General features: G+C 39.6%; 1 protein-coding gene across 1 annotated transcript in view; it reads left to right on the top strand.

Annotated features, from left to right (window-relative positions):
- Positions 1-25,570, top strand: part of Pgd (phosphogluconate dehydrogenase) — a 173,275-nt gene that overhangs the window by 72,581 nt on the left and 75,124 nt on the right. Inside the window, exons 6-7 of the mRNA XM_090375793.1 lie at positions 2,952-3,086; positions 11,196-11,321. Coding sequence (XP_090231919.1) covers positions 2,952-3,086; positions 11,196-11,321 — 261 coding nt within the window. The remainder of the gene's footprint in view (positions 1-2,951; positions 3,087-11,195; positions 11,322-25,570) is intronic.

The following is a 25,570-nucleotide window of genomic DNA, read 5'->3' as shown; positions in this document are numbered from 1 at the left end:
CTGCATGCCTCTTCTACAGATATTTCCGTGGGCACTGTTCTTCTGAATTGGCTTCTATAATTCCTGCTCTCTCTTTCAAAACAGTCCAAACACATGCTGCCACCAGCCAACATCCATCTACTGTCCAACTTCAAACTCGCAGAACCAACTTTTCATCTTCCTTGTTTATTCATTCAGCTGCTGTTTTCTGGAACAACCTTCCTTCATATGTATTTCCTGAAAATTGCAGTCTACAGAAGTTCAAGTCCAATGTCAACAAATATCTTCTTTCTTTTTCTGAACCTCCAATCCAAGCACGGTACTAAGTACTATAGGTTCTAATACCTCTCATGTTTACATAAAAAAAGAAAAAGTTGCATAATTAATTTTTTTTTTTTTTTTTCTCTCAATTTTATTGCTAAATAAAACCTATTGCAAAAGGAATTGGATCAAAATCTTGTTTAGGCATTGAGTTATTCATGGTAAAAAATTTTCAGTAAAGAGGGACATAAGCAAATTATTATAAAAATTGCACTGGTGTTTTTTTATCAACTAGTTATTTTCATTGAAATAAAAATAAAATAGAAATTTGCTTATATTGAGCTAATTCCTAAAAAGGTTAACAAATTTATCCCTTCTAATTATCGTTGCCAAAGTAATGGAGATGCATCAGCTGAACCCTTGCATTATCTTAAATTTCCATCCGTTTAATCGCCAGTACAGATATCACTGTTGATCTATGGCTGATATCTTGTCCTAAGTTATCTTTGGCCAGGTTCAATGGAAAATGTTTCAAGCAGCTGCCACAAGTGCTTTCTTCATGATGCATCACCATATGCCACTTGTTTAAAGAGGTCTGGGTTTAATTCCTTTTGATTATTGGAGGAATATCCAAAGCCCTCCTCAGTTGTGACTGTAGTTGGCTGGTCTGAGGTGGAAGGAGTAGTCTGTCTACACGAGTCTCCATGCGCCTCCATAGCCAGGTGGGCAGGAGCAGCAGTGCATAGCACACGCTTCTTGATTAGACCGGGGTTCGAGCCCGTGACCACCAAATATGGAGATTGCGGAAAGGTCAGGGAATGACCACCGCATATCCCCAGAGTAATATGGCCTTAGTTGCTAATGCTCCTCAAAACCAAATAATGAACAAATGCGTCTCCACCTCTTTTCAGCCTTCACAGCATGCAAAACATGAAGATGCTCCCCTATACAGATAAAATCAGTATTTCAGGAAAGCTTTTAATACTGTTGCACATAAAGGACTGCTGTACAAATTGGAGCAGTGTGACAGTAAGGGCAAGTTACTACAACAGGAACAATAAAAGTTAGGTGAATGGACTGAAAAATGGCAATTGAAGTTGAGTAACCCATATGCAGTACTTTGACAAATGCAAAGTAGTGCATATGGGTTACTTTAGGGGTTACTGCATAACTGCCAGTAACCTCAGTAATGTACCAACTGTGTGGTACCACACTCAGGGTAAATGAGTGTGGAAAATGAAAAGAAACCCTGGCGGCAATTGTGCAGTCAAATATGAAGTGCTTTGAACTGTGCAAACAGGTGCAGGACAGCTCATGGGGGGTCTTGTCAATGATGTACAGGAATAAGGAGGCGATTATCCAATAGTATAAAGCAATGGTCAGGCCACATCTTGAGTACTGTATTCAGATCTGGAGGCCTCGTTTTAGGAAGGATACTGGAAAAAGTACAGAGAAGGTCAATGAGATTGGTGAGTAGAACAAAGAAAGGCTTCAGTTCTGCAAATTGCAGCATCTGGAGACTTAGGCACCAGTGAGGTGATCTGATTCAGGTGTTTTGGGCTTTGAATGTATTGAGCAAGCTCAGTTCTGATGGCATTCTTCCTATATCTCAGACTATGTTCATGAGGAGGCATAAATTCAAATTGAGAAAGGACAGTTGTATAATAGATGTGTGGAAGTTTGCATTTAGCCAGCAGGTGGCATAAGGTTCCAGCAGGTGGTTTTCTGGTACAAGGTTCCATATGTTGTTATGGAAACTGATAGCTTAAATAAATTCAAGGAAGAACTAGACAAACTATTGGAGAGAATGGATGGGTGAGATGGGAAGCTTTCTTTTTTATTATTATTTAATTTAAAGTTTTGAATTCGTGTTCTGCATATTGGTCTTCTAAACAAGTTCTAATCTTGTGACCTGCCTTCTACTTTTAGCAGTTGGCTAATTATTCTCATCAGTTGCTTACTGTAGGTGGTGATGGATGGCTGTCTTCTAACTCCTCAACTAATGCTGGTGTTATGTTCAAGTGTTTTATTCTTCTTCCCCCATTCTTCCAGACTGTGTAAAGGTTTGCATCTTTGTACTAAAATTAGGCTCTTGTCCTCCTTTTAATATTCAGACAAGAATACAATAATGAACTGTGTTTAGCAGTCATATGGTGTCAAACACATGTTACCATATTTCCATAGGAGCAGCAGTGCATAGCACATTCTTCTTGATTAGACCGGGGTTCGAGCCCGTCACCACCAAATACGGAGGATGCGAAAAGGTCAGGGAATCACCACTGCATATTCCCGGAGCAATATGGCCTTAGTTGCTGATGCTCCTAAAAAAAAAAAAAAAAAAAAAACCATACTTCCATGCTGGTCACCTGGCTACATTGGGCATGGAAGACTGCTCTAATATTTGATAGAAAACTGCTAGTATTGCATCCACTTCTTTAATAGATGCTTCCCCAAAACCCCCTCCCCACATTTGAAAAATTCTTGTGTTGAGAGATACTAGAATTAAAAAGTGAATATTTTGATTATGTGACAAGCTGGTTGGTAATATTTTGTGTTCCATATATCTAATTAGTATCAATAACAGAAAAACCTAAATAAATTTTTGTATGTGTATGTATTAACCCAGAAATAATTTTAATCTTAAGTAAATTAAGTTTTGTTGCTCTGTTCATAATCTTATTATTTTACCAAATCATTTATATGGTCATCAGGTTGGAGAAGATGGAGCAGGTCATTTTGTGAAAATGGTTCATAATGGTATAGAGTATGGAGATATGCAGTTGATTTGTGAAGCTTATCACTTAATGAAGGATGCTCTTGGAATGTCTCATAAGGAGATGAGTGAGGTATGTTATGTCATTGTTTATAAAACTGCATTTAAAATATCACTATTTGTTACTATATTTGGATTTAATAATAGAGTAATGAATAACTTTGTATTTTTAAAAATCTTTTTGTTGATCATATTGGCACACTATGATCTCCGTTGTCAATGCGCCAATAAACAACAAAACAACCAGCTGATTGTATCTATAAAAAGTGATATTTTTTATGAAGACAAATTCAAATCCTGAATAAACTCTAAAACTTAAGGGCTCTCTCTCTCTCTCCCCCCCTCCCTCCCTCGCCTTCAGGCAGCCAATTAAAAGTTCTAATATCATCAGTTAGTCTTAATTAAAGATACCCTAAGTAAATTATTCTAACATACACCGTAGCCGAGTGGGCAGGAGCGGGAGTGCAGTAGCACACGCTCTTTGAGTAGACCGGGGTTCAAGCCCCTGACTGCTGAATACGGTCGATCTGCCAATCCGTACTGGACCAGCGTGGCAGATTATGGGCCATTTCCCTCAGCATGAATTGTTGAGGAGGCTTCCACCCTGCAGTGGGTTGATAATGGCTGCACTTTACTTTTTTTTTTTTTAGATAGTATGAATCAGAGCTGTAATACTCAATATGTTCTACGTTGATAATAATATTAGTAAATTAATAAGAGGAGTTTACCTCAATATAGTACGTGGAACACTTCCGTATGATACCCTCCAGAAATTAAAACGGAAAAAACGAAAAAATCGACAACTTACCGGTCCATTAAAGTAAAATATAAATAATTAAAGTAAAATATAAATAATTAAATAATCAATTTAACACAATTCAAAATCAATTCAAAACAATTAAAATTCAAATTAACGCAATTAAAAGAATAACGAAAATATTCAAAACGATCTTCCTTCCTGAAGCTGACAATGCTTTTCGACCGACTGTCGTGATCACAGGAATGAAAATCACAGAATCAGGCTAAACCTGCAACTTAAATAGTGATTATGTGTCTTCGCGCATGCGCGTAAAGGTCCACGCATCGGAGATCAAATATGGCCGCCGAACATTAACAGAATTCTCGTGTAATTTAATTTCAATGGTTTCTGCAATTAATAGTCGCGTATAATTACGTTGAACGTTAAGTATTTTGGCCTCGTTAAATAAAAAAGTATGTTTTTCGTTAATGGCATGAAAGGCTAATTCTGACGCTGCTGAACGAGAAGCACGAACTGAGGCTTCGTGTTGATTTATACGAATATTAAGAGAAAACCGCGTCGAACCCTGATAAGACGAGTCGCAATCACCGCAAGAAATGTTGTATACTAGATCATTAATTTGTGTTGCGAACGCGGAAAGAACCGAGCGATTGTTCAGTATAGTGTGTAACTTCCGTATAGGCCTAGCTATAATTTTAAATTCGGTATCTTTAAAGAACCTGTTAAGCTGTTTGTGCCACTGTTCAACGTATGGGACAGAAATAAAGTATTTTTTGATATTACTATTGTTGATTGGTGCAGTATTTTGTATCCTATCCTTAGCTTGTACCCTAATTCGATTTATTGTGTTAATGGGATAACCCCTGTTCAAGAATCTGCTAGTTAATATTTGTATTTCTGAGTCCAAAGCAGAATCCGTCGTTGAATATTTATAGGCATTTAGAAATTGATTAAAGATAATCGATCTTTTGTAGGTGAACGGGTGGTAGCTATTATAATGTAGAAGCATACCGGTGTTTGTGTGTTTTCGATAGATGCTAAATTGTATTTTGTTCGAGTCCCGGGTAAGCGTGAAATTTAGAAAGTTTAATGATTTAGTATCCGTATCTTCCCTTTCCAATGTAAATTTGAGTCTAGAATGAATATTATTAAACGAATGTAAAATGTCTTGGATAGTACTACTATCGGTAATAACTAGAACATCGTCTAAATACCTCCCATAGTATGTGATACGGGGACGAAAAGGTGTCAAATGTATCTGCTCAATCGTTGAGAGATAGATCTCTGACATTAAGCCACTCAGGCTCAAACCCATTGGTAATCCAAAAATTTGTTTGTACACCTTGTCTCGAAAGGTGATGTAGTTAGCCTCAACTAATAGTTTAATTAAGTGAAAAATTTCCTTAATAGGCAGCTTCGTATAATTAATCGGTGTCGAGTTTTTATTTAACATATCCCAAATAATATCTAATGTGTATTCAACGTTTACATTCGTATATAATGAGGTAACATCTAATGAGAATAAATTGTCATTGTCGCCGAGTCTACAGTCTTTAAGATTATTAAATAATGTATCGTAATTCTTAATCCCAAATTGTATAACCTGTCTAAAAGGTTTTATAATGTTATATACATATGTGGCTAAGGCTGAAAATGCCGAGTTCCTGTAGGAAACAATAGGTCGAATCGGAAATCCAGGCTTGTGTAATTTTACCTGAACAAAAAGTGCAGGAATATTGTATGTTCTGGACTTCAATTCCTTCAACTGAACCATAGTAATGTAGTCGTTTTTACGATATGTGGTTAACGTTTTATTGTATTGATTTACCAAATTGGTAAACAGTGTCGGGTCCACTTCACGATAAGTGGAGGTATCAGACACAACTGAATCTAACTTATTAATATAATCATGTTTATCTAGTATTACCACTGTGTCTCCTTTATCTGCCCTCTGTATAATAATGTCCTTATTTTCTCGAAGTTCTCGTAAAGCTGAACTGTCATGTGTATTCAATTTAGGAAGTCGCGTTTCTTTTATGTTATTCACTACTTGGTTAACTTGTTGAATAAATACATCTTTTTGTGGAACACTACGAAGTCCAAATTCAATATCAATTACGTATTGTTTTTTTGGCAGCTTTCGAGGTGGTAAATTATAATTTAATCCTTTGGATAAAAGTGAAATCTGGTCCTGCGATAGTGTACACGAGGAAAGATTTGTAACCTGTTGATATGTCGGTTCGTTGGATACTGGGTGAGGGGGTGTTCGTGAACTAGCCGACATATTCTGTGGTAGTGCGTTATGTGTCTGTGGGGGGGATGTCACCCAACTCGTGTGAACTTGGTCACAAGCTCGCGACAATGTGTTAGAATTCGCATGAACGTGTCTTGAACTATTCGATAATGTTTGCAACTTATTAACGTGTCTGTTTTTTATCTCTGAGGCTTGTGCTTCCCGTCGCAAATCTATGGAGGTCTTCAATACAGACCAATCGTTCGGATGTAGATAATTTTTTAATTTATCGCGAAGCTTCCTAACCTGGGAAAGGTATTTTTGTTTATCCGAATATCGAGATTTTAAGGCAAGCTTAACAGTATTACGTGATGTCGCCAGTGATAGTTGTTTTATGCCTGAAATTTTTTGATTTAAATTCACCCTGGCAAACTTCGGAACGATGTTGTTTTGAAGGCAATATTTTAGGAAAGAAATATGGTAACTTTGGGCCGAGTACCTTAGTGTAGATTTAATGTAATTTTGTACCAAGCCATTCAAAAAATCTCCCATAATTGTGTGTATCGATTGTATACTACTGGAGAGACAGGAAGTGAATGAAATAGTCAATAAGAGTTTGGAAATTAATTAGATAGTATGAATCAGAGCTGTAATACTCAATATGTTCTACGTTGATAATAATATTAGTAAATTAATAAGAGGAGTTTACCTCAATATAGTACGTGGAACACTTCTGTATGATACCCTCCAGAAATTAAAACGGAAAAAACGAAAAAATCGACAACTTACCGGTCCATTAAAGTAAAATATAAATAATTTTATATTATTTATATTTTACATATAGAGCCAACTCTATATGTAAAAAAAAATTTTTTTTTTTTTTTACATATAGAGTTGGCACATTTGGGCTCTACATTTTGTTGTAATTTCTCCATCATAGAATGGTAAAGGAAAAAAAAAATTCCCTTCTGTTTTGAGATGAATGTGATATTTAGAAGGTAACTTACAAAACTATTTAATACTTGTATCTTGTCATAATATTTTAAATTTTAGTGTTGACGTTGTTGCTAACTTAAATTACCATATGGGGCCAAGGAAGCCTGAGGCTTCTGCTGCACCAGCCAAAAAAAAATTTCATTTACCCTGAGAGAGAGAGAGAGAGAGAGAGAGAGAGAGAGAGAGAGAACACAAGTCAGAAGTAGAAGGGAATCACCAAGAAAGAGAAGAATGATAATATCCAGCTTGGGTGTGCTAAGCCCATACTCACCAGATGTGAGCCTTCAAATTAATGGTTAAAACAAAAGTCCTTGTAATTTTTTCTAATAAATAATATTTAAATTGTGTACTTTTGTGAAAACAAAATTCATAAAAATTGTTCCTCCCTTCCCCCATTCAGTAATGTTCAAGTTAGATATTTTGAAAATATGGCAACTCTTAACTTTTTAGAAGAATGATTCAGAACATTGTTTTTCAGACTTTTCTCTCTCACCCTACTCAGGGGTTGTCTCCATTTCTAAGCCTTAAACATCTCAATCAGATTCCCTTGCAGGTGCCTAGTCTCCAAATCTGCAATATGTAGAACTGAAGCCTTTCTTGGTAAGAGCACTTCATTTGTTCCCCTCACCAATCTTCATTGTTCTTCTCTGTACCCATTCCAGCAGTTCTATATTCTTCCCAAAATGAGGCTTCCAGACCTCTAATTGGCTGATCTTGGTTGGTTTCTCCCCAACAAAGTATTCTGGGATTTTAATCTTGCAAACCAACCACAGAGGTATCTAGAGCCAGCACACATGCTGTCAAACTCACCCCCCCCCCTCTTGTTGTATTCATCCCTGTATTGGTTCATGCTGAAGTGAAACTTCTTTAGATGTGCTCAAGGCAGTTTTCAGATGGGAGTAACTTGTGTTCTTGGATTGACAATAAGTCAATGAAAATGCAACACAGCAAACTAAGCCATAAGTAAATGCATTACATGCGCTCTGAGCAGCGAACTATCGTACTATGCTGAATGCACTGGTTCTCGTACGATCACCGAAGTTAAGCAGTGTTAGACATGGTTAGCAATTGGGAGGATAACCACCTGGGAATACAGAGTATAGTTGGCTTTTTGCCTTTCTTTTTGTTCTTTTGTTAACCTGTGGAAAATATTTTTCCAATTTTCATGTATCATTTAATTTTGTTAATTGGTAAAGTAATAAAGTAAATCTATGGTTTATATCTTTACTTTTATATTCCTCCTATTTTCTCTTATTAGAATCGCCATTAATAGAATTAAAATTCAATTTGTAAATCTGATCACAACGGCTGGCGCTTACTGCATATCGTATAGTGAACAGTATTTTATGGGAGTGTCCATCATAAAGTTATTTGAATGAACCAATTGTAAAGCAGGGATCCACTGTAGTGAGCATTTAAGGCATATAGAGCATGTATACATGCAATGAATCTGTGGATTGATGCATTGCATGTAAAAATTGCCAAGAAAATGCAACACAAAATGATTCATCCTCCCGCACCATTGTACCACTTTGTACCAGGCATGAGCAATGCATGACCCAATCAGTACCCCTGATTGCAGCGTGCTATTTTGACGGAAAAAAAAATATAATTCAACATGCTGAAGACTAATAATGAGTGAGCATTCTAAGGCATATAGAGCACTTATACGCGCAATGTGACCACCAAAACCACCTACATTGAGTACAAAGGAGAGATTTAAGTTATTTCAACAGTGGAAGAAATTAGTGTGGGATGGAGTTGAACAGAGAAGACAGAGAAGGTCCATCCATATCTTCAGCGCTTTACATCTCCCCAGTAATGTTAGAAGCGAATTTGAAAGGAGTCATGGAAGTTAATACTTCAAATGAAAATGACAGAGTCCTCGAAGCCCAGTCGTAAACGAAAAGTGAAGAAGCCAAAATTGGACTGCCAGAAGAATTCCATCAAATCTTTAAACACATAATACACAGCTGAAACAGCAAAGGATTTTAAGAAACACCGAAGCATCCACGTACAGTTTAAACGTTCATTCCGGTTTAATGATTTCAATTCAGTCTGTTCCGTGTGTTTGGTTCAAGAACGATGTAGAGATTGTAACAGCTCGAGATCATCAAACAGAATTTTCAAATGAGGATGCAAGTCAAATGTCGGTCTGTAACAGCTGCCTTGGCTCTCTCAAGAACAAAGTGATTCTGGCTCTATTGAAGTCAAATGGTTTTAAATATCATCCGATACAGGAATGTCTTATTGACGTTCGTGGCATTCATATGGTCGATACGGGATCCTCGGTCAAGTGACACAATGTTCACCTGAAGAAGTTTCGCATAACTTCTGCTATGCGTGCTCGGCACACAAACAATTTTTTTGTTCTTTTCAGGTAAATGACGCTATGCATTTAACCACAAAAAGAGCAACACATACTGCAATATAAGAATGAATACAAGTATGTGTGTAATTATTGATGATCATTCCACACTGAAAATTGTAGGGGTTGTGAATGTCACACACAATTTTTATTAACATGAAAGAATAATAAAAATTCTTTCATTTGGTAATCGAGATAGGTAACTTATGAAGTGAACTTATCTTATTATTCACTTGCAGGGTATTTCCCTTCCTGAATAACTCCTCACATATGAGGAGTTATTCAGGAAGGGAAATGCCCGAGGTGAAGTAAACTCTGGCAGTGAGCTAGATGATTTTGTAATAACTGAGAGGAAAGTGGAGGAGAAATTGTTGAGGATAAACATAAAAAAGGCACCTGGGGTGGTTGGAATCTATCCAGTTATATTAAAGAAGGCAGCAAAGGAAGTAAGCAAACCCTTAGTCATAATTATGAGAGCTTCTTTGGACTCATCTAGACAAGACTTCAGTTATACCTCGGACACAGCATGGTTTTGTTAAGGGAAAGTCTTGCCTGACCAATTTGATTGGATACTATGATGCAGTCACAAAAGAACTGGATGCAGGGAATAACTTTGATATTATATATTTGGATTGTAGAAAGGCTTTTGATACTGTTGCACATGGAAGACTGCTGCACAAATTGGAGTAGTGTGGTATCGGAGGCAAATTGCTATGGATAAAGGGATTGTTGAGGGGGGGAAGGCAGAATGGCAATCAATGGACACTGCTCATCGTGGACTAATGTTATTAGTGGAGTCCCTCAGGGTTCAGTGTTGGGTCCATTGTTGTTTTCTGTATTTATAAATAATATTCATGATGGTATATCAAGCTTAACGTCCAAGTTTGCAGACGATACAAAGGTTGGCAGAGTTGTTAAGGACACTACTGACAGTATGCTGCTGCGATAGGAGCAGATGGGCTGAGAGGTGGAAAATGAATTTTAACATTGACAAATGTAAAGTATGGGCAACAGCAACCCCAGAGTAATGTATCAATTCTGTGGTACTACACTGACAGTGGTAGCAAATGAAAAGGACCTGGGGGTAATTGTGCAGGCAGATATGAAGTTTTCTGAGCAGTGCAGAGGGGCTGCAAGAGTAGCTCATGATGTCTTGTCAGTGATATACAGGAATTTTTCTAGCAGGGATAAGGAGGTTATTATTCCCTTGTATATGGCAATGGTCAGGCCACACCTTGAGTACTGTATACAGGTCTGGAGGCCTCATTTTAGGAAGGATGTAGAGTTGCTAGAACGAGTACAGAGAAGGGAAACAAGACTAGTGGTTGGGAACGAAGCGTGCCCTTACGAAGAAAGGCTTAAGTCCTGCAAATTGCATAATCTGGAGACTAGGAACCTACGAGGAGATCTGATTGAGGTATAAGGCCTTGAATGATTTGAGCAGGCTCAATGCTGATGGGATTATTCCTTTTGCTCAAATTACAAACTTGGAGACAAACTGAAATTGAAGAAAGACAGTTGTCAAATAGATGTGTGGAAATTTGCGTTTAGCTAGCTGGTAGTTGATTGCTGGAAAAAACTTCCATCTGTCATTGTGGAAGTTGATAGCTTAAATAAATTCAAGGAAGAAGTGGACAAGTTTTGAAGTGAATGGATGGGTGAAATGGGAAGTCTTTTTGTTTTGTTTTTTCTTCTTTTTTTATTTGGCTGATGCTGTATAAGCTTGCTTTCTTGCATCATATGCCTGTACTAATGCTAAACTTGTACTCATTTTGTGCCCCTTATACAAAATTGATATTGTTTAATATTATGATAAATTTTTCAGGTTTTTACAGAGTGGAACAAAGGTGAATTGGATTCATTTTTGATTGAAATCACAAGTGATATCTTAAGCTATAAGGACACAGATGGTCAACCCCTTCTAGAAAAGATAAAGGATACCGCTGGCCAGGCAAGTTTGTTTTTTTTTTGGAATCCCTTTATAACTTTACTGTGCTGTAATGTATGATGTACTTTGGTAAGCTTTAATTCATTAATACTAAGAAAATAACATCAGAAATAGTTAACAGCCAACATCACTTTTTTTTATATTGTCTTGTCATATTAAGCAAAACGGTTTGTTTATTTGAACATGGAGATTTTCTGTTTATCTGTAAGATAAATACCTGTTTTTAATGTGTAATTATTTTAATTTTCAAATGTACAAACTGAAAGTGTTTATTGATCTTTAGAAGTAACTTATGCTATAAAAATTAGTATGGCATATGAAAATTGCATAAATCAATGGTCCCCAAGCATTTTCTTTAAGCAGAAAATGAAATTGGAAAAGCAGTTGTCTTTAAAGACAACTGCTTTTCCAATTTCAATTTGAGATAAGTCCTAAGATTGAATGATTTGGTAATTTTAGCTTCAAAATAAAAAGGTATGGAAACTTTATTTCTATTGCTTACACATCATTTTAATGACTTTTTATGAGTGGACAGATAATTTTAACAATTAGGTGCAGTTATTAAAATTGCATGTTTTATGTATGGATAGGAATAATGTGTGGATGTGCCCCTTAACTGGTTAAAGCTAAGTGACAAACTACCGCTTGGAGACCGCTGGTATGAATAATTTAGTATCAAATCACTTAAAAAAAAGCATTTTTTTAAGCATTTGAGGATCCCACATTTACATAGACAGTCAAAACTCCCCTAGTAGAAACCAAAGTAACCAATTTACACATGTTCCTTCTAACCCTAGTTGTCAGCGAATTACAAATGTGTCAGTTGATATAAACCTCCCACCAATTACTCAGGCAAAAAGACTGGCAGAAAAATACCAAATATCAGCTATTTGAACCAAAGAAAGGTTCTTCGTATCCGGACTGCTCCCCAAAGCAAGAACAGAGATTATCAAAACTCTCTTTTGATGGAATATGGATTTGAAATGGACATGAAGACTATGCCTCCTTCCTAGTGTACATCTAACCCGACTAACACTTTCGTGAACCAGAAGAACTGGCCTCCTGGAACACTGGCTAAGCCTTTTAAAGAAAGACACCCCTTGAGGATGCACAGAAAAAACCCACAGTCTAATCCAACATAGCAGCTTATGGCTAGTTTGGAGACTGAACCAAAAACTATGCAATTGCAATATTTTCTACAAAATGTCAAGAGTTTATCTAATAAGCTCCACTGTTTCCAAATCCTTTTATCTCTCAGAGAAACTGAACTCATCTGTTTAACGGAGCCCTGACTATCAAGTGATAGACACATTGATATACAAGAGTGGTTCAATAAAGAATTGCCCTCACTACTTCCACATATCGCACAGTCATGATATTTTGTGTGTAGCATCATATATATCTCTGTACTAAATGTGTAAAATTTCAGCCCTGTGTCTTAATTTTTTTTTTCTCTTACAGAGCTGAATGTGCGACGAAGTAGCATCATGGACAAGGTTGAAGCCATAGCTGTAATTCGGTATTGTTTTTGAAGGGGAAATCTCCTAACAAAATCCACGAGGAGATGACTGCTGTATATAAGGATGAAGCCCCATCCTATGGCATTGTGAAGCACTGGCATAGATAGTTTAGGTGTGGTCGGACATCGGTAGAATCTGAGCCCATTCCAGGTCGTCCCCATTCAGCCATTGATGACAGCACGATCAGAAAATTGGAGTCATTAATCATGGAAGAGCACCAGATATCTGTACGTGAATTGTCCCAGAAGGTGAAGATTAGTGTGGGCTCTGTTGAAACAGTCCTTCATGACGAATTCCATTTACGGAAATTGAGTGCAATATGGATTCCCCGGATATTGACTGGTTTCCAGAAGGCTGATCAACAACAGAAATCACAAGAGCTGTTAGCCCTGTGCCAAAAAAATGAGGAAGACTTTCTCTCGTCTAATCACTCAGGATGAAAGTTGGATACAAATTTCGACCCTGAAATTAAAAAGCATTCCATGGAATGACGACATCATGAATCTCCCCCCCCCCCCCCCCGAGCAGGCAAGGGTCCAAGCGTCAGCAGGAAAGGTTTTGCTGACAGTGTTTTGGGATGAGAAAGGCGTAATAATGACTGATTACCTGCTGAAAGGTAGAACAATGACAGGTGCCTATTATGCCAACTTACTCACAAAATTACGGGAGAAAATCAAAACATGTAAGCATGGCATGCTGTCCAAAGGTGCGTGAATGCTTCAAGACAATGCCCAGTTCACACTTCTGACATTGCAACAACACAAATGGCTACTTGTGGATATGAAATACTTCCCCCATCCAGCCTACTCATCTGATCTTGCACCATCGGACTTCTTCTTGTTTCCTTCCCTCAAATAATTTCTTCAGAGTAATTACTTCCCTGTCGATGAGACACTAATTTCTGCAATAGAGTCATGGTTCAAGGACCAACCTCACCACTTCTACAAAAACGGTATCCATATCCTCCTCCATCAATGAGGAAAATGTGTAAATCTGCACAGTGGCTATGAGGAGGACTAAAACCTGTGCCAAGAATCAACAGGCTAGCACCTCTGCAGCTAGGTCAGGGCGATTCTTTATTGAACCACCCTCGTACTTCTTCAAACTATCCCCTGCAAAATCATTAGAAACTGTAGAGGTATGGGAAGAGGAGGGGGGTCCAAATATTCTTCCCAATGCAATGGCAGGTGACAAGGGTTTTATACTAAGGCAATCTAACAACTTTGAAGCTTTATGTGTAACACTGGTGAACCAACAAATGAAGCTATAACTCTGTTTGGTCTACCTCCCTCCTGACCATTCTGGGTTTACACAAATTGAACTCCAGACCTGGTTAGTTACAAGCCTATCCCCTGCTCAACAAACTGTTGTAGGTGGAGACTTCAATATGCTAATCGCAAGGTGCCTCCATAGCCAGGTGGGCAGGAGCAGCAGTGTGTAGCACAAGCTTCTTGATTAGACCGGCATTCAAGCCTATGACCACCAAATACGGAGGATGCGGAAAGATCAGGGAACGGCCATAGCATATCCCCGGAGCATTATGGCTTTAGTTGCTAATGCTCCTAAAAACCAAATAAATAATAAACAAACACCAACAAGCTAGTCCCAAGACATGTAAAAGCTTTGCAAGACTTAGCAATAACCTTGAATTCTTTGGACTTCAGGAGACATCACACTGCCAGTGAGAGCAGGTCAAGCTTTTAGACCTAGTTTTCAACAACTGTTCCAACTGGTGGTTGTGCAGGCAGATATGAAGTTCTCTGAGCAGTGCAGACGGGCTGCAAGCGTAGCTCATGGAGTATTGTCAATGATATACAGGAATTTTTCCAGCAGGGATAAGGAGGTGATTATTCCATTGTATAAGGCAATGGTCAGGCCACACCTAGAGTACTGTATACAGGTCTGGAGGCCTCATTTCAAGAAGGATGTAGAGCTGCTGGAACGAGTACAGAGAAGGCCAACAAGACTAGTGAATGGAACAAAGGGGTGCTCTTATGAAGAAAGGCTTAAGTTTTGCAAATTACAGTGTCTGGAGACTAGGCACCAGCGAGGTGATCTGATAGAGGTGTATAAAGCCTTGAATGGTTTAAGCATGCTCAATGCTGATGGGATTCTTCCTCTAGCTCAGAAAAATCACCTGAGAGGGCATAAATTCAAATTGAGGAAAGACAGATGTAGGATAGACGTGCGGAAATTTGCCTTTAGCCAGTGGGTGGGTGGGTGGGTGGTTGGTTGGTGGAACAGACTTCCATCCCTTGTGGTGGAGGTTGATAGCCTAAATAAGTTTAAGGCTCAGCTGGACAGGTATTTTGAATGAACAGAGGGGTGAAGTGGCAGTGAGTTTTTTTTTTTTGGCTGATGCTGCATAAGCTTGCTTTCTTGCATCAAATGCCTCTACTAATGCTATAATAACCTACCCGGCCCTTTCTCATGATCTTAAGATCATTCACCTGTCACCTGTACACTTCTCCATTCCAGTGTTATCAGGATTAGAAATTATTATTCAGATACTCACACTGATTTGATTTTTTCTTCAAAATTCTTGAAATCTGAGTAATTGCCCATCTTTCCACCATCGAATGGGATAATTTATCTTCACTATATCTGTTGAAGAAGCAGTCCAGTCCTTAGCAGAGCAGTTGAGACATATCGCCATGATTGGAACATCTAAATAAGTCAGAATTACCGAGAGAACCTAGCAGTGGTTTCACCCAGATATGAAAATTGCATTTTGATGTTAGCAGAGGGCATGTAGAAAATGGGTAATATTGAGAAGCAATACAGACCACACAACCTTTAAAAGAGAGAGTGCTTGTTTCCTTCCCCTCAAAAGAGGAGCACACCAACAGTATATCTTATCCCAAATTACCAAGTCCCAGAGAATTTTCTCAAATTGCAACAAACACTTTAACATGGATGGAAAGCTAGTTGAAGAGTGGACACTTGCATATCTTTTGACCATCAAGATGCAGGCACCAAAATTTCAACCCTAACTAGTGTAACCCAGAAAACCCTATCAGCCACTGACATGATAAATGGGCTGCCCAACAAAGCTAATATGGGTCCCGACAGCACACCCCTGTTTATGGTTAAGGTATGCTCTGTGTACATTGTAGATCTCCTCTTAAACATCTTCCACAAGATTCTAAAGACAAGCACCATACCTGAACTCCGGAAGTGTTATGGTTTTTTTTTGGTTTTTTTTATGAAAACCCCAAACACGAGAGGCATTAGAACCTATAATACTTTGTACCGTGCTTGGGTTGGAGGTTGAGAAGACAAGATAAGATATTTGTTGACATTAGACTTTAATTTTCAGGAAATACATATGAAGGAATGTTGTTCCAGAAAACGGCAGGTGAATGATTAAACAAGGAAGGTGAAAAGTTGGTTCTGTGAGTTTGAAGTTGGACAGTAAATGGATGTTGACTACTGGCAGCATATGTTCGGACTGTTTTGAAAGAGAGAGAGTGGGAATTATAGAAGCCAATTCAGAAGAACAGTGCCCATGGAAGTATCTGTAGAAAGGGCATGCAGCAGAAACAGTACGTCTATGAGACAGACTGGAGACTGTTAGGTATGAATCATTAATTAACCTAACTGCCCTCTTCTGAATGGAATCTAGAAACCTGAGAGGGGTTTTGGGGGCACTGCCCCAGACGTGGGAAGAATATTCCATGGTAGGGCAGATTTGTTATTTGTACGGAGTGAACAGCTGTTTGGAAGAAAAGTAGCAAAAGAGAAAACCAAGTTTTTTAGATGCAGAGAAAGAAATATTTGTAATGTGCTTGTGCCAAGAGAGATTAGAAGGCAGGGTAATCCCCAAAAGAGATATCATTTTGCCTAGAAATCAGAGTGTCACAAAGATAAACACAGGAGCAAAAGAATCCTTTTTGAGAGATATAAGACAAGATTGAGTTTTAGAAGGATTGAAATCAGCTAAGTTGTCTTTGCCCCACTGGAGAATTACCTGGAGATCAGCATTTAAGGAATTGGTAGTGGATATTTGAGAAGTTGAAGTTGATTGAGCAAGGCAAGGTTTCTCAAAATGGAAAGTGGAATGCAATATGCTGTCATCAGCAAAACTATGGATAGGATTTCCAGTCAATGGAAGAAGATCTTTAATATACAAGAGGAAACGAGTGAGGGAAAGAACTGAAACTTGGGGGACACCACCATTAGTGGAGCAGTTAGAAAACAGAGCCCTTTCCATTAGAAGACTACCTTCAGTGAGTTATCAAACAGAAAACTGGATAACCAATTACAAAAAGCAGATGGCAAATCATAAGATGGAAGCTTGTTTAGAAGACATTTATGCCAAACACAATCGAAAGCATTTGAGATGTCAAGAGCAACTACTTGTGTTTCACTGAACTTTACCATTGAATTTGGCCATAAATGTGTAACATAAGCCAGAATATCACCAGTGGATCGACACGGATGGAATACAAACTGGCAATCATTGATCAGACAGAAGGTTTCTAGGTAGTTTAAGATTTGGCAATTAATTGATTTCTCCATTACTTTAGAAAGAATAGAAGTAATTGCAATGGGATGATATTTGTATGGAGGGATTTGTCACCCTTTTTAGGAACTGGCTGGATATGAACAAATTTCTAAGCAGAAGGAAAACACCTTTGGAATAAGAAAATGAAAAAAGGCAGCAAATCACAGGAGTAAGTTCAGGAGCACAGGTGTTGAGAACAAGTGGAGAAATACCATCAGGACCTGGAACCTTCTTAGCATCAAGATTTGCCAAAATCCTTCTGACATCCTTTTGACGGAAGACCACAGGAGGCATTGAATGGAGCATGTTGGGAGGTGTTTTACCAAGAGCATTAATACATAATTTGGAAGAAAAATGGGATGCTAGCAGGTCAGCTTTATCCTTGGCTGAAGTGACAACAGAACCATCTGGTTTTGACAGTAGTAGTAGTAGTAGTAGTGGCACTTGATGCAAGAAAGCAAGTGTAGGAGCTTATGCAGCATCAGCCAAAAAAAAAAAAAAAAAAAAATCACACCATACCCTCCAATTGCCTGTCCAGTTCCTCCTTAAATTTATTTAACCTATCAACTTCCACAACGACAGATGGAAGTTTGTTCCAGCAATTAACCACCCGCTGGCTAAAGGCAAATTTCCGCACATCTATTCTACATCTATCCTTTCTTAATTTGAACTTATGTCCCCGTAGGTTCGTATTCTGAACAAGTGGGAGGATCCCATCAGAATTCAGCGTGCTCAACCCATTCAAGGCCTTATAGACCTCAATCAGATCACCGCACAGGTGCCTAGTCTCCAGCCACTGCAATTTGCAGAACTTAAGCCTCTCTTGGTAAGAGGATCCCTTCATTCCCCTCACCAATCGTGTTGCTCTTCTCTGTACACGCTCAAGCAAATCTACATCCTTCCTAAAATGAGGCCTCCAGACCTGTACGCAGTACTCAAGGCGTGGCCTGACCATTGCCTTATACAGAGGGACAATCACCTCCTTTTCCCTGCTAGCAAAAATTCCTATATATCATTGACAAAACCCCATGACCTGCCCTAGCAGCCTGTCTACATTGCTCAGAAAACTTCATATCTGACTGCACAATTACTCCCAGGTCTTTTTCATTTTCTACCACCTTAAGTGTAGTACCACACAGTTGGTACATTTCTCTGGGGTTACTTCTACCCATATGCAGTACTTTGCATTTGTCAAGGTTAAACTTCAGTTGCCACTTCTTAGCCCATCTGCCCAAATTATCTAGATCCTGTTGCAGTAGCACACTGCCATTACTGTCATTAACAACCCTGCCAACCTTCGTGTCATCTGCAAACTTCGACATTAAGCCTGATATACCTTCATCAATATCATTGATAAATATACAAAACAACAGTGGACCCAACACCGAACCCTGTGGGACTCCACTAATTAGCATTAGCATTAGTAGAGGCATATGATGCAAGAAAGCAAGCTTATTCAGCATCAGCCAAAAAAAAAAAAAAAAAAAAACCTCTCCCATTTCACCCCTCCGTTCGGTCGAAATACCTGTCCAGTTGAGCTTTAAATTTGTTTAGGCTATCAACTTCAACAACAAGTGATGGAAGTCGGTTCCACCAACCAACCACCCGCTGGCCAAAGGCAAATTTCCGCACATCTATCCGACGTCCGTCCTTCCTCAATTTGAATTTATGCCCTCTGAGGTGATTATTCTGAGAAAGATGAAGAATCCCATTGGCATTGAGCATGCTCAAACCATTCAAAGCCTTATACACCTCTATCAGATCACCTCGCCGGTGCCTAGTCTCCAGACTCTGTAATTTGCAAAACTTAAGCCTTTCTTCGTAAGAGCAACCCTTTGTTCCATTTACTAATCTTGTTGCCCTTCTCTGTACCCGTTCCAGCAGCTCTACATCCTTCTTGAAATGAGGCCTCCAGACCTGTATACAGTACTCAAGATGTGGCCTAACCATTGCCTTATACAAGGGAATAATCACCTCCTTATCCCTGCTAGAAATATTCCTGTATATCATTGACAAGACACCATGAGCTACTCTTGCAGCTCGTCTGCACTGCTCAGAGAACTTCATATCTGCCTGCACAATTACCCCCAGGTCCTTTTCATTCTCCACCACTGTCAGTGTAGTACCGCAGAGTTGATACATTGCTCTGGGGTTACTGTTACCCATATGTAGTACTTTACATTTGTCAATGTTAAACTTCATTTGCCACCTCTCAGCCCATCTGTTCAACCTTTCCAGATCCTGTTGCAGCAGCATAGCGTCAGTAGTGTCCTTAACGACCCTGCCAACCTTTGTATCATCTGCAAACTTAGACATTAAACTTGATATCCCATCATCAATATCATTCATAAACACCGAAAACAACAATGGACCCAACACTGAACCTTGAGGAACTCCACTAATAACATTAGTCCACGTTGAGCAGTGTCCATTGATTACCACTCTCTGTCTTCTGCCACTCAACCATCCCCTTATCCATAGCAGCAATTTGCCTCCAATGCCACACTGCTCCAATTTGTGCAGCAGTCTTCCATGTGCAACAGTATCAAAAGCCTTTCTGAGATCCAAATATATAATATCAAAGTTATTCCCTGCATCCAGTTCTTTTGTGACTACATCATAGTATCCAATCAAATTGGTCAGGCAAGACCTGCCCTTAACAAAACCATGCTGCGTCTGAGCTATAACTGAATTCTTGTCTAGATGATCCTGCAGTGCTTCTTTAACCAGTGCCTCCATTAATTTACCTGGAACAGAAGTTAAACTAACAGGTCTATAATTACTTGTGTCAGCCTTTGATCCTCCTTTGTGAATTGGGGTTACATTTGCACATCTCCAGTCTATGGGTACCTCCCCTGAGTCCAAAGAAGTTCTCATAATTATGGCTAGGGGTTTGCATACTTCCTTTGCTGCCTCCTTTAATATAACTGGATAGATCCCATCCACCCCAGGTGCCTTTTTTATGTTTATCCTCAACAATCTCTCCTCCACTTTCCTCTCGGTTATTACAAAATCATCCAGCTCACTGCCAATGTTTACTTTACCTACATCATTCTCCTTCCTGAATAACTCCTCATGCGTGAATGTAGATGCAAAATACTCGTTTAGATTGTTAGCCACCTGAGCAGGATCCTCAACTGTTGAACCATCAATATCCAGTGGACCAATCTGATTCATCCCTTTCCTTCTCGAGTTCAAGTATGTAAAGAACTCCTTTCTGTTTTTCTTTGCATCCTTTGCCAAGGATTTTTCGTAGTCTGCCTTTGCCTGCCTAATCTCCTTTGTGACTTGGTTACAGACCAACTTATATCTATCATAGGCTTCCATGTCACCCATTAATTTGTATGTATCCCATGCATTTTTCTTCTCTGCCACATGTCTCATTAGTCCATCTGACAACCATTTAGGCCTAAACCTTGAACAATATTTCTTAGTTGGTATGTAAAGCCTGGTAGCCACCAAGATTAGTTCCTTGAATGCTTCCCATTTTGAGTTTGCTGTTGGTAACATCATCAGTTGGTCCCACTGTATAGAATTTAAATACTGTCTCAGACCATCATAGTCGCCTTTACGAAAACAAAAGCCCTTCCCTTTACCTCTGATGGTAGTTACCTCCTTGAGTAAATCCCACTTCAACACACTGTGATCACTGCCACCTAGTGGTTCATTTATCTGCAGGTTCTTAATGCATGAAGAATCACTACTGATAATCAGATCAAGAGTATTGCTCCCTCTTGTTGCCTCACGAACATGCTGATGTAGAAAACAATCATCCAATAAATCCACAAAAGCCTTGCTAGTGTGCGAGTGACCAACCCACAAATTCCAGTCAATATCTGGGAAATTAAAATCCCCCATTATAAGACTCTCTGATTTACTGGCCCACTCTATTTCCCTGTACAATATATTATTATACTCATCAGAGTCATTAGGCCTATAGCACACTCCTACTCTCAATTTTGATTTCCCTATGCTTATGTCACACCAAACTGACTCGACACTGCCCTGTCCATCGATGTCAACTGGCTTCACTTCCTTTGACTTTATGTGTTTCTTAATTAATAGCATAACCCCTCCTCCCCTCCTGTCCTGTCTATCCTTTCTATATACATTGTATTCCCCAAATTCCAGTTCCGCATTACTTATATCTGTGTGACACCACGTCTCTGATATCCCAACAATATCTGCCTTTGATGTTTTGAGCAATACCTCAAATTCATCAAATTTATTTACCAAACTCCTAGCATTGGTGTACACGCAGGTATACATGCACCTGTTTCTATTCTTAGCTACCCTAACACAACCCATGTGTTTACTTGTAACGCAATGACTACCAGCAGTCTCTGAAATATCCTGCATCTTGTTTTTCAGACTTCTGCTCATTTGAATAGAAGCAGTGCAAGAATCACTTCCACCTCTGCCAGTGGCTACTGTTAATCTATTAGTCCTTGTATCCCCCCCAACTAGCAGTTTTCCGACCCACCTAACACTGCCTCGACAGCATCAGCAAAAATTCTTGCACCCTTTCTATTTAAGTGTATCCCATCCCTGTAGAAGCAATCTCTCCTGTTAACAAGTACAGTCCAGGCTGAAAAAAATTCTACCCCTTGAGCCTTGCACAATCCCTCCAGGGCCGAATTGATCGACAAGGCTCTCATCATATACTCCCTCCTATCGTGTCTGGGCAGAATTGCAGACACTTTCAAGTTCAACCCTAATTCACGGCTTTTTTTCAACAGTGACCTGTACTTGCTAAGTAATTCCGCCGGTCTCCTACTCTTAATATCATTAGTGCCAACGTGTACAACTATATCACCCTTTGTGCCCTTAAAAGATGATATCCGCTCTACAACGTCATCAACCTTTGCCCCTGGCAGACATACCCTGGTCCTATTCCACCTATCCTTTTTACAAAGTATGTTCCCCGTTTCCCTGACAATAGAGTCACCAATAACTACTAGTCCACGTGGACTAATAACATTAGTCCACGAAGAGCAGCACCCATTGATTACCATCCTCTGTCTTCTCCCACTTAACCATCCTTTTATCCATTGTAGCAACTTACCCTTAATACCATTCTGCTCCAATTTGTACAGTAGTCTTCCATGCGCAACAGTGTCAAAAGCTTTCCTGAAATCCAAGTATAAGATATCAAAATTATTTTTTGCATCCAGTTCCTTTGTGACCACATCATAATAACCAATCAAATTTGTCAGACAAGACTTTCCCTTAACAAACCCATGCTGTGTCTGAATTATTGCTGCAGTCTTGTCTAGATGATCCTGCACTGCATCTTTAACCAGTGACACCATTATTTTACCCGGAACAGAAGTTAAACTAACTGGTCTGTAATTATTCGTGTCACCCTTCGAACCTCCTTTGTGAATTGGGGATACATTTGCACATCTCCAGTCCGTGGGAACCTCCCCTGAATCCAAGGATGCTCTCATAATTATGGCTAAGGGTTTGCTTAGTTGCTTTGCCGCCTCCTTTAATATAACTGGATAGATCCCATCCGCCCCAGGTGCCTTTCTTATGTTTAACTTCAACAATTTCTCCTCCACTTTGCTCTCAGTTATTACAAAATCATTAAGCACACTGCTCAGACAGAGGTGGGAGCAGAGATGGGCAAAAGTTGCAGCCAGTAGTTTTGACAAGAGAACAGAATGCTCAGCTACCATTAGGGCAAGAAGCAAATTTTCTACTCTTAGTCTGTTCAAAATTTAGTTTGGACTGATTAATAACTGCTTTACAATTGTTGCGAGCTTTGGTGTAGGCAGAAAATGAAACTGAAGAATTGGAAACAAGCCAATTATGATATACAACTTTCTTCTCTTGAACAGCCTTAGCACATTTATTGGAAAACCAAGGTTTAGATAAAGGACAAGATTTTAATGTTGAGCGTGGAATAAAGGATTCCATTCTTACAAGAATAATTTCACTGACATGATCTGAGCAAACGTTGACATCAGAAGTTTTGAAACAGTAATCTGACCAAGGAAAAGAAAAGAAATCTCGCAAGTCATCCCATTTTGCATTCTTGTAATGTCAAGCAATACGAGGTTGGGAATAGCCATGAGATAAAGGCTCCGTTTGAGAAGAGACAATCACCAAGTTGTGATCTGAGGTGCCTAAAGGACCATTCACTTTAACCGTGTACTTAGAGGGGTTGTTTGTGAGAAAAAGATCAAGCATGTTGGCTGTATGGTTAGGATTGTCCGGTATTCTTGTAGGTAAATGAACAATCTGTGCAAGGTCATTAGTAATTGCAAAACCTCAGCATGTCAACCAGCTGGGTTGGTGTGACTAGACAGCGGAAGCCAGCTGGAGTTGTGAACATGAAAATCACGAAGGAAAATTACCCCACTATTGGGAAAGTTGAACTGGAGAAAGGCAAGTTGCAAAGAGAGGAAGTCAAAGAGCTCCAAGTGATTAGTGGAGTTGGGAGAACAGTAGAGACAACAGATGAATTTGACACAATGAGGTAGAGAGATTTTAAGCCAGAGAAGATCGAAAAAAAAGCAGATTCCAAATTACCAAGTCTCTGACAGGGAATACTGAAACGGACATATGCACAAGTACCACCTTTGAGGCGAAAGGAATCATACAGCGAATAATTTGGGTAACTGAGATGAGCAGTAGTTGCATCAAGTGATAACTGAGATTCTTTCAGAAAAGGTACATAGGGTTTGGTAGACTGCAAGTGGAAATGGACATCGGTGAGATTTGAATTGAGACCACATATATTTGTGAAATGAACTAGGAAGTGTTTGGGAGGTTTAGATCTTTTTGCAAATAAGCTTACTCTATTAGTTTGACAATTCGTGGTGTATTCAATAGTAAAAAAAAAGTGGGGGGGGGGACATGCTGTATGAAGGAATGAAATACACATGGTAAGAATAATCCCAGATCCTTGACATAACGTGGCCTCAACAATGCCCCCACTTACACTTACTTCGACTCCGTCCAGTCACTATCTGGCAGAGTAGAGGTAGCAAGATGATACACTAGCTGATACGGAAGCCTCTTATAGAGTTACCAATAGGTTCGGTGTATTAACTAGCAGCCGGCTTGCAAACACCGTTTTAGAGATGTTCCCTCGAAATGTAAGGAAGATTGGTTCTCACCATGATGTTCATCATAACCTCAAAAGTCATCAGTCATGCTGCATGATGGAAGAGATGGGAAAGGGTTGACTGGAACTTAGCTCTGGAAACTAAACATGGGTTCCACCACTTCAAGCCTCCAATAAGCAAAGTGGTGGTATTGCGCCAGTTGGTGAGAGTCATCTACCACCTAGTATTTCCTGGTATCACAGAGGGGTGGCATTCCTCCATGTGGTATGGGTACCACACCTCGACCCCTGCTTACATTAGTTCACACCTGGGTGGTCACCCACGGTGTGCTTGTGCATGGAGGTTATACCCAGAATTACTAACAGTCCCACATCGTGAAGGTGCAAGCAGAGGATTTGGCTGTCACAGACTGTCCGGACTTCACAGAAATTGGGTTCACTTGACAAATAAATGTCATCCAAATATCAGTGCCATCAGCATTTTAGACTCCCAGGTAGCAAGTACAGCTTATCTGGCATATCTGAGAAAATGTCTGTGACAACCCCAAGGACCAAAACAGTCCCTAAAATTGGAAACCCCAAGACTTCTAAAGCTTCCATCCAATCTCCATAGGATGTTACCGCATCCGGGGTAGCCGATGCGCCAGCACTGGGGACCCAGGGTACTGGTGTGAAGTGGACCACTGGCCACAGAACAAGCTGTTATAACAATGTTACCGCATCCGGGGTAGCCGATGCGCCAGCACTGGGGACCCAGGGTGCTGGTGTGAAGTGGATCACTGGCCACAGCAATAAGCTTACTACGCCGAAAAGGACAATTAACATTGGCGAATGGAATGTTCGAACGGGGCACCACGTTGGACAAAAGGAAATCATTGCCCAAGAACTACTTAGGTGCAAGATATCAATCGCGGCATTATCCGAATTAAGGCTCACCGGGTCTGGAACGATGATCATCCAACCACCAGCACCTAATGAAGCGGTTATGCTATTCTACTCTGGTGGTGAGAAACGAGAAGCAGGAGTGGGCTTTATGGTCGATGCTCAGGCCACCAGTAGTGTGATCGCTTTCCAACCAATATCGGACCGCCTGGCAGTCCTTACTGTCAAGGGCACCATCAAGACCCATATTATCTCCGCCTATGCTCCA

Source organism: Mastigoproctus giganteus, chromosome 6 (assembly GCF_048544385.1).
Source record: "Mastigoproctus giganteus isolate SK-2022 chromosome 6, ASM4854438v1, whole genome shotgun sequence".
NCBI lineage: Eukaryota > Metazoa > Arthropoda > Arachnida > Uropygi > Thelyphonidae > Mastigoproctus > Mastigoproctus giganteus.
The sequence above is the reverse complement of the archived record's forward strand: the minus strand, read 5'-3'. Positions and strand labels throughout refer to the sequence as shown.